The sequence below is a fragment of the Cimex lectularius genome, unplaced genomic scaffold (assembly GCF_000648675.2).
Source record: "Cimex lectularius strain Harlan isolate CLEC.00 unplaced genomic scaffold, Clec_2.1 scaffold17, whole genome shotgun sequence".
Classification (NCBI taxonomy): domain Eukaryota; kingdom Metazoa; phylum Arthropoda; class Insecta; order Hemiptera; family Cimicidae; genus Cimex; species Cimex lectularius.
This window is the reverse complement of record NW_019392640.1, coordinates 1,325,477-1,335,400: the sequence shown is the minus strand read 5'-3', so window position 1 is coordinate 1,335,400 and position 9,924 is coordinate 1,325,477. Positions and strand designations below refer to the sequence as shown.

Here is a 9,924-nt window from a genome sequence, read left to right as displayed (position 1 = left end):
AAATGCAGTAAAAAACTGAAAAAAAGTGGCAACATTGTTGGGCCGGATGGCAAGAAAGCTCTCACGATAAAGAGCACTATTGACAGGTGGCCCACAGAGGACCTGACTCATAGAAGAAGGGTCATTCTCACCCGGTTAAGAATAGGCCATGCAAGATTGACACTCGACACCTATTTTTGCACCAAAGACCACATATGCATCTGACATGTGGAGAAAGGTTGCTCTATGTGTCCCAATACTTCTTATTTTTGTTCCATATAGAATGTTACTGATGTGATAATTGTACTTGAGCACAGCAGCGAGTATCTGGGTCCAAAGTTTTAACTCTTGGAGGAAATAGAGTTGATATAGTACTGATAGTTTTGTGTCCTTGGCATGTGTTGTGTGTGAATGTATTTATTAGCATGAATGTATAGCGTGAGAGGGTTGATGGAGAAATATCAAGTACTCAACCACCCTAACTGAGTGAATGGTACATAAATAAAAAAATGCATTTAAGTGTGAATGGGTTTGGATTTAGGAATTAATTGCATTGGTTACTGAAATAACCTCGCTGTTGACAGCACCCAGAGGCTAACCTCAGTGAATATAAGGATAATACCAATATCTGACCCCGGACTGCCGACACCCGAAGTGGGTGATTTTCAAGGCCTGCTGGTAATTTGTTGTACAGTACAAATGCTGGACTACAAGAAGTGATGTACACGCATGTGCAAATTTGAGCATAAAAAGCTGTACACATGTAAGACCTGTTTCTCCATATAGCTGTTAAAAGTGAATTTTCCATGAAGAAATCCAATAAATTTTTGCCATCATGCAAAGTGTATGTTCAATAACAACTATTAATTATAACTATATAACAAATTTATTGCTTGCAGTGTAATGTACAATAATTTTTTATATACACAGCCTCTCCCAAATATTATTGTCTTAACTTACAATAACATTTTTCTTTTAAATTGATTAATATAAATAAAAAATAAAACAATATGTAAGGGAACCTTGTTAAAAAATTTAATTTGAGCCAACTTTGTACAAGGGTGGCTATTAAAATAAATTACAGAGTATATAATTTGACTAAAACATTTATATAAAATAAATGGCCTTAGGAGGTGTGCAAACGCACGGAATACATTAATGAGATTATTACCTCATATTAAATAAGATTAGCTGCTAAATTACAGTTTGCATAATACATAGTATCTTGATTGATAATTGTCTACATCTACGGTAACTAATTTTTTTTTACAAAATCACACAGTGTAGAGGTACAATGTACAATTTCTCAAAGGTTCTAAATAGTTAATTCGGACAATTGGTAAATATTTTATCCAACTCTTTCTAAGGAACATTTTTACAATAACTTGGGATTTTTTTAATTACACTGAGATTTCCTTTATAAAAACATGTGAATTATAAGGACAAAAGAAAAGACTAGGAGTTACCAATTTGTGACTTTCAAATTTTTGTTTTGTTGGAACGCTGAAGTGCCCTTAATAAGCCTGGAGTGGTGTTGTACTGACTGTGAAATCCTTATACTGAGCAAATACGCATATCTGTAATTCAGAGAGTAAACATTTTTGAGTTGGCAATCAAAAGAGAAAACAATATGTCATACTTTTAATTATTTTATTTAACAAGAAAGTGAGAGTTGAGATAATCCACTTAAAGATTAATTCACTTAAACGCACTTTGAAAGAGATTTGAAAATTTGATGATAACACAAATGAGAATTATAGTTTTACTTACGATAAACTAAAGTTTAATTGTTATTTAAAAAAACTTACCTTATCTTTAAGTTGTTGGCATAATTGCAGCGCTACGGTGAACAAGACAAGCACTTCGTTAAGCCAAGGGACTGAAGCCTCGGCCTGATGAGAGTCGAACTTCATCACACCATGAACAGTGCTGACTTGATAAACTGCAAAGACAAGCTTATGGCTCTGGATGTAAAAGCTCAAGGCCAGGTCCTCAGGCAAATTCGGCACTAAGCATTTCTTAAGGTGAAGGGAAAAAAATTAATAAAAATACAATAAAATTGACTACAAAGCTTTTTGGTAATCTTGACATACCATGTTTCTACTCTTCATTAGATCGTCGACAGTCCTCTTACGGGGTAGAATGAGCGACGTCCTTCCACGTTGTAAGCAGCCAAGTATATTGCCCAGGATATGGAGTACTTCTTCCGACGACTGGAACGTATAGTCTTTGTCTATGTTGTCAATTATGGCGATGGCCTGGTGCAAATGGTTCACGGAATCCTGCACCTGATGGAGTCGCCAAGGATTATCGCTCTGAATCGTGGTCCTGTATTGGACCAATTGTTGACGTTGGACTTTGAACGCTATCTCCTGCAAGGAAATGTTTTAAGTTTTCTCGGCGTCATCAATCGATCAGACTTACTTACTGCATGGGAAATACAGTCTCCTGATAATGAAATCACACCTTTCAATTGGTCTATCCCGCTTGCTAAAACAAATTTTTCCGGCTTGTGTGGATTCTCAGCATTTACTGTGATTGGAAATCGCCTTACGCACTCCTAAAAATGAACTGACTATTAGGTATAAGACAATTTTATATTTTCCATTTCTTTTCTTTTACAGTAAGGATATACTTAATTATATTTATTTTTAGCTTAAATGATTTTATCTCTCTTCTTTAATTGGATCAATCAATCAACAACCTCAGGTGGTACACCTTACAACTGAATTTTGAATATTCAGGTTTTTTTTTGGTTTTTTTTGTCAGGCACTAAATACATTTGTGTTACATAAATATTTACTGAGTTAGGTTGCAGCTACGGTAAAATAAAATGTTATCTCGGCTGACTAAACCAATATTTGATGAGGTAATTAACATTTAAGACAATTACGAATAAATTATTGCAGGGATTATGTCCTATTTAGAGAAAGGTGCAGATGATGCGAAGGTTGTATTAATAAACTTGTACTAACAATGGTAATAAGAACAAAAATAGCTACTTTTGAAGAACATTACAATTTTACCAGAGGATTTTTTTTTTTTTTTAAAGAGGACTGATAATTATCATAAAATTTTCATTTCGTATGTTACAGGATTAGGTTTTTAAGCAATAATGAACGTACATGGCATTGTTGTACCTTTTCTTGCCCACTTAATATGCCAAATAAACAAGTTGAATTTGTTTGAGTTCCTTTAAATTTGACTTTTAAAAATACTTTAATTATCCTTTTCAAGAACAGAAATATTGAAAAAAAAAATATTTTCTTAGACATATCAGTAGAAAGTTTCTGCTAACATGTTTTCGATTTTTTTTTTTTTTAATATCTAGTACACTATTATTGAGTGTAAAACGGGGAAAAATACAGGGTTAGAAATTTTTCAGTGAAATATGAGGCAGCTTAGTACAAGAATGAAAGCCATAATTTAAAAAATAAATAAATAATAGCAGAGTTCAATGAAAAATTAAAATAACTGGGTAAGCCTTCAAAAATAATTATTGTATAAAAATAAATAAAACTTAATATTCAATAAATTTTATATATTAAAGTAAAAGAAGTCATAAGTTCAAGAAATCGATGTTGACTTATGAAGTCAAATAGTCCTTCTTTCTTTTTAGTTGTCTCACTTCCTCTGTATGTACATGTTTCATAATCGGGGAAAGGCGCAAAAGAAAAGATTTAACATAAGTCTTAGAAAACAAAATAAACCAGTAAATAGAAGAATTTTGTGAGTAAAACTATCCTTTCCTGAAAAATCATGGAGTGGAGGAAAATATTATTTAAGTGTGAAAGAGAATAGCTTCTAAATATTAAAGCATAGAAGAAATTTATGTTGTAGTTGATGTATAGGGTGAAATATAAACTAAATAAGCCAGTAAAGGGTAAGAGAAATGGTCCAGCCTATGAAATACACTGAAAGGCAAAAAAATTCCACCCAACTGACTTTTTTTTCATTTTCTCGATAAAAGAACATTCTGCCCTTAATTTGTCCTATTGGTTTTATCAATAAATATTTGGTTATGCTATGTAATCCAAAACAAAGATAAAGGATTTTTCAATATTTAATTTTGACAGAATTTAAAATGTTTATTCAGTCTCATTTGAATTCTGAAGCAACAAACTGTTTAGTTTTCATCTTTGTTTTCTTAATTTCAATTTTTAAACTTAAAGATGCCACTTAGTGCTGAGGATGTTGCATGTGGTGTGACACTTATTGATGATGGATGCTATTACCATCTGAGTTCCCTACAAAACTCTCTATAGTTGACGTTAGATATTTTCAAGAAATTGGGTCCTGCCATAGAAGGCCCGATTCTGGACGCCCTAGGGTAACAGAACCACAGGATGACCATTTTTTGACTTTGAGAATTTTTTGTGCAAAACCGGCACCATTCAAGTGATTCATCAGCTCCAGGAAGAAGTTCGAGGTGTCCAAATTTCTGAACTGAACGCACTGCTCGAAGAAGATTAAATGATTAAACCAGTATGGGCTGATGGCTTTTTGCCCCGTAAGAGGACCAGAACACATAGAGTTGCATGGCTCGCATTTGTTCAAGAACACAACCAGTCTTTGGACAATGGTCTACTGTACTTTTTACAGAAGAGTGTAGATTTACTCTATGATCTCCAGATAGGTGTGAAAGAGTGAAGAAGGAGAAATGGAAGGTATGAAGCCTGTAATTTTTCCCAGAGCCAACCTTTTCAATGTAGCTCAGTGATGGGGCGGGCGGAAATTTCAATGGAGAGTCACACAGATTTTGTTGTTCGTGGAGGGTCTTGCCACTCATTTTGAGGATGAAATATTGAAACATATTGCCTATCCTCGATGAAATTAGCAACAATCCTTTTCTACTGCAGATAGTGCCTGACCTCAAGCCGCTTGCGTAGTACAAACGAACCTTCAACAGTATAACATCAGGATCTTAGCCTGGCCAGCCCGTTTTCCAGATTTGAACCCTATCAAACATTTATGGGATAACCTCAAAAGACGAATAAGAGCACGTCCATCACTTCCTGATAAATTCCACGATTTGAAAGGACTCTTCGTGAAGCATGGGCTAACAACCAGCAAAGAGTCATTTACAGATTGTTAGAAAGTATGCCACAGCATTTTCAAGATGTAATTAAGGCAAGAGGAGGAAATACACAATATTGAAATGTTAATTAAAAATCTAAAACAAATTTTATCTCTGTCTTTTTTTTTTCAATTTTCCTTAGCAATTTATATTTTTAAATTTTTTAAGACAAAGTGTCAATTATTAAACGTCAAAAAAGGTGAAACTTTAATTAATATTTAAATATATATACAAATTAAGTTATATTACAAGTGGGTGGAATTTTTTGCCTGTCAGTGTTTATATTAAAAGAAATTTTTCAAATTCACTGAAAAATCATTTTACAAAATTAAGTTAAATTAATTAATAGTTCAATATATCCGTGTATCTAATTAATGTAAATATGAGATATTGTAAACAATATGAATATTATAAAACTCATAAAGTAAATAAGAGAAAATGAATTAATTAGGAATATTGTTTTATTTTCGCGAATTTAGGTCATGGACGACCTCTCTTTCATCCAAAAAGAAGGATGAGAAAGAAAGATAGAAAGAGAGAGTGAGAGAGAGAAAGAGAGAGGGAGAGAGAGAGAGAGAGAGAGAGAGAGAGAGAGAGAGAGAGAGAGGAGAGGGGGAGAGCATGTCTGCACTGTTCGGATTTTTGAATAGAAAGGGTTGTTTATCGTAGATAACACTTTATAGCCATCTTGTGTTGTGTCTTTCTATATTTTGAGACTAAATGTATTTATTAGCATGAATGCAGTAGGAGAGGGCAGATGGTGGAATATTGAGTACCCCTATCCTCAATTAGATTAGATATACGTGTGTGGAGGTTGATGGAGGAATACCAAGTACTCCAACACTGTGAGTGGATGGCATCTAAATAGAAAAGAATGTATTGAGAGAGAAAGAGAGAGTATATTAACCAAGTAAGAGAAATTCATAGGAAAATAGCTAAGGTCATGCACATAAATTTATCAAAAATTCAATTCAGTAACATTATCGATTTATGTAAATATTAAAGTTTGCTAAATTTATAAATCACATCACTAAAGATAAAGTCATAATTTAGTGTCATCTGGAAAGTCAGATATCTGTATCATATATCTGTAAACAACATTACTCAAGTGTATTTATTTTCTTTGATGTTTTATTTTCAATAAAATGAATTTATAATTAGTAAAAATAAATATTTTGTTCGATGTGAGGCCAATTAAAATCGTTAGATTAAAGAGCAAATCTCATAAAAATTTACCATTAATAATAACGAAAAGATTTCTACATCTAAATTTTTATTAGTAAAAATATTTAGATTGAAACAGTACAAATGAATTGCGATAACAGTAATAGACACAGTGAAGATAACAAAATGTCTACGTGTCTGATTGATCAACCCAGTGAGAATAGGCAGACCATAATGACCAAATTACAGGTTTTTTACCCCACAGATTTTTGAAACAACCTCACAATTGTAAAACATATAAATCATTAATTAATCTCTGGAGATGGTGTTAGTAAAAACAAATTTGAGTGACATTTAAGTCTATGAGAGAGTAGACAGATTCATTAGAGTGATCAAGTGTTGATCAATTTAACAAGATGTTAGGCCACAAAAAACAAAAATTCTTCCAAAAATTGGAACGGGGAATTTCAGTTGTGTCCTTGGAGAATCTGCCTTTTGAGAGGTGGGGCATCCTCACCCAACTAAGAATAGGCCTTGCACATCTGACACAACTGGCGGAATTTTAGTGCTCCATTGACCCTCAATTTGGCAGTTATATAATATAAGTAGAGGTCAGCTACATGCCCACAGATATGAGAATTGTGCTTGAGCATGGTAAGGAGCATCCTAGGTCCCTGACCTGATTTTTCAACGAAACAAGACTTTTGTATATAGTACTGATAGATTTATATTCCTAGTTGAGAGTGAATGTATTTGTTAGTGTGAATGTGTAGTCAATTAGTTTAGTTATATAATATTTGTAGATGTTATACAGAGCACATCTACAAATATCTGGGTCCCCTGTTCCGATTTTTGGAGGAATCAGTGTTGTTTTACTGTAATAACATTTTATAGGTATCTCGTGTTGTTTCTTTATATATATTGAGACTGAATGTATTTAGTAGAGTGAATGTGTAGTGTGAGAGGGCCGTGAAGGTTGATGGAGGAATACCAAGTACTCCAACACCTGAGAGGATGGCATACAAATAGGAAAGAATGTATTTAAGAGTGACTGAGAGTGTGAGTGATCAGGAGGTCTAATTGGTAGCACCCTCAGCCCAACTCCGGTAGCTGATTTTCAAGGCTGCTGGTGGTAATTCATTGTAAAGTACACAAGCTAGACTACAATAAGTGATAGGCTCAACTCTAAGTGTGCACATCTGCATGCATGTGCACAAAACGGCTTCCATACTTTCCTTTTCCTAACAATTCTAAAGCTGGCTTTCTATTGTGCAAAAATCACTCACGAAACGGCCGTTCTCAGGTTAACCATTTCTAAGAGGCGAAACATTTTGCAACATAGAAGCAAAACAAGGTGAGCCAACAGTTTGTGCGAGACCAGCACACTGTTCATATTTACAGTTCTACACCTACGGCAGCATAAACTTTGCTATCATGCCGATACTTTATGTTAAGAATTAAAAAAAAAAAATCCTCCCGCACATCCTCTATCTTGTTCTTATAATGATGACTTTTATCTTAACATCCCACAAAAGCAATACAGTTGGATTACAAACTACTATTTTAATCTCTTTACTCAGAGAGAAACAGACAATGTAAGGCACTTTATTTAATGCTCACTAAAAGTACAACCAGTCGGCTCATCCTGAAATGTGCTTGTGCCAAAAGTTTCAGAGACCCGGCTAAGTATCCACAACACGAGACAAGTTTCAAGTGATTTATGTGCAATGGTAACTCAGCTTTAGCCAGGTCCCTCCTCCACGTAATTCCTCTACTCCTTTTCCACTTGCTCGGTAGCTACTCTCTTCCAATTTCTTTTTGTCCATATTTCTCCACCCCTTATTATATGGCCTGCCTGACACGAAGCTCTGTACACAGTGTAATATGTATGTGTGCAGAATTGATCTTATGTTAATCGGTAATAATTTTACTTTTTGCATTAGACCACATCATCTACGTTCGTCACTAAGGTTAGAAATAAAATTGTAAGGAGAATGCCAGGATTTTAACTGAAAAGGGGCTGCTCCTTTCACAAAACATTCACAGACCAAGAAACAATATAAGCTGTGAGAGAGAGAGAGAGAGAGAGAGAGAGAGAGAGAGAGAGAGAGAGAGAGAGAGAGAGAGAGAGAGAGAGAGAGAGAGAGAGAGANGAGAGAGAGAGAGAGAGCAATTGTGTAACACACATTTTCTAAATGGTTCACAATTAAATTTTGAGATGCTTGATCTACCTATATTTTGAATGAAATGAGTGTTTTTATCTTTTATCAATTGAAGAATGTTGGGGGTGCGTGGTAGCTAAGTGGTTACTATGATATTCTCGGCTCTAGACTCTGCGTCGTGGGTTCGATTCCCACTGTTGCCCCTGGCCCTTTTTTTCGTGCAATCTGTCCCCCCCCAAAAAAAAAATGTGTTGCGTACGATATATAACGTTCTTGGCTAATATGCAAAGTTCATAATGCAAAAAAAGGAAAAAGTGTTATACGTACATCTAATGGGTTATACTTCTAATCATCTAGTCAATTTAGGGTTCGCCCAATAGTTAAAATATGTTTACTTAAATCTCTGTTGAAAAGCTGAAAAAGTTTATTTGTTAATTAACCAGACTCACCACTAGAATTGTCTTCAGTTGGTTAAGCACCAAATGGACTTCTTTGTGCAAAACCCATTCGAATTCACTTTGCTGCAAGAAAATTAAAAAAAAAAGGTAGGATTTAAACTTACTTTTTGGACGGAGAAATGAGACTGTTTAAAAATTACTCACGAGCGAAGTGGCTTCCTCTTTTTCTACATCGACCATTGTGTCAGATTTGCAGGAAGGAAAAATATTTAAAAAACAGAAAACAATCAAAGGGAAAAGCTTGGAAAATCAATGATAGTGCAAAAGTGACAGCATTGTGAGATTCGTCGGTGTGGTTTACGTGAATTCCCGTGGGTCAGGATTTCCTGCTGAAAGAAAGTAAAGGCCAAAAAAACAAAAACAAGAACTGATTACGAAAATTCCAAAAGTGGAACCGAGTCGATGAGTAATTAGGACGAATTGGCAACTGGCAACTGGCAAGCATAAGCGATAGGCGATAAGCAGCAAGGGGCACGTTATCGATTTAACACGATCGATGCTGGGACTAAATTCAAAAAACAGCAAATCAAGCAATAAACGAAGAAAGCTCAAAATTATATATTTTTTAAATCACACTTATGGAGATATGCTTAAAACAAATATTGAACAAATTAATCTACTCCAAATTCAATTTTATGACAAAACGATCAAAAGGAAAATTAAATTTAATACAATTTATAAAATAAAGATGTTTATTCAACAGCAAGAATATAAAAGCTAAGTAATAATAGAATAGAATAATAATAAATAGAAAGAATTAAGTAAGAATAGTATATGCCTAAAGAATGCTGTTTTTTAAACTTTTGGAAAAGGATTATTGCAGGATGAAAAAGGGGAGTACTCCACAACAAGTGAGGAGACACTGAACCTAATGGCAAGGGCCCATTTCCCCAGGTCAGGCTCCTCCGACACCCAAACCAAGGAAGAGATACCTATGCCGAACTGGAGTAAGGCATATGAAGTGATCTCTTGGGATGCCTACAAATGGGCGGTATGGTCCTTCAAGAAGTTCAAGGCAGCAGGGATGGATGGAATATTCCCTGCCCTCCTACAACAGGATACGCCTGGTCTTTCTGGTGCTATC

General features: G+C 34.6%; 1 protein-coding gene across 1 annotated transcript; it reads right to left on the bottom strand.

Moving 5' to 3' along the window:
- Positions 1–849: 849 nt before the first annotated feature.
- LOC106672274 (protein rogdi) lies at positions 850–9,306 on the bottom strand. The gene is made up of 6 exons (XM_014403574.2): positions 8,985–9,306; positions 8,832–8,903; positions 2,408–2,539; positions 2,073–2,351; positions 1,788–1,997; positions 850–1,556 (listed from the first exon to the last, which is right to left on the bottom strand). Exons 1-6 carry the CDS (start codon positions 9,018–9,020, stop codon positions 1,494–1,496), a joined length of 792 nt encoding a protein of 263 aa, XP_014259060.1. The 5' UTR covers positions 9,021–9,306; the 3' UTR covers positions 850–1,493.
- Positions 9,307–9,924: the final 618 nt, after the last annotated feature.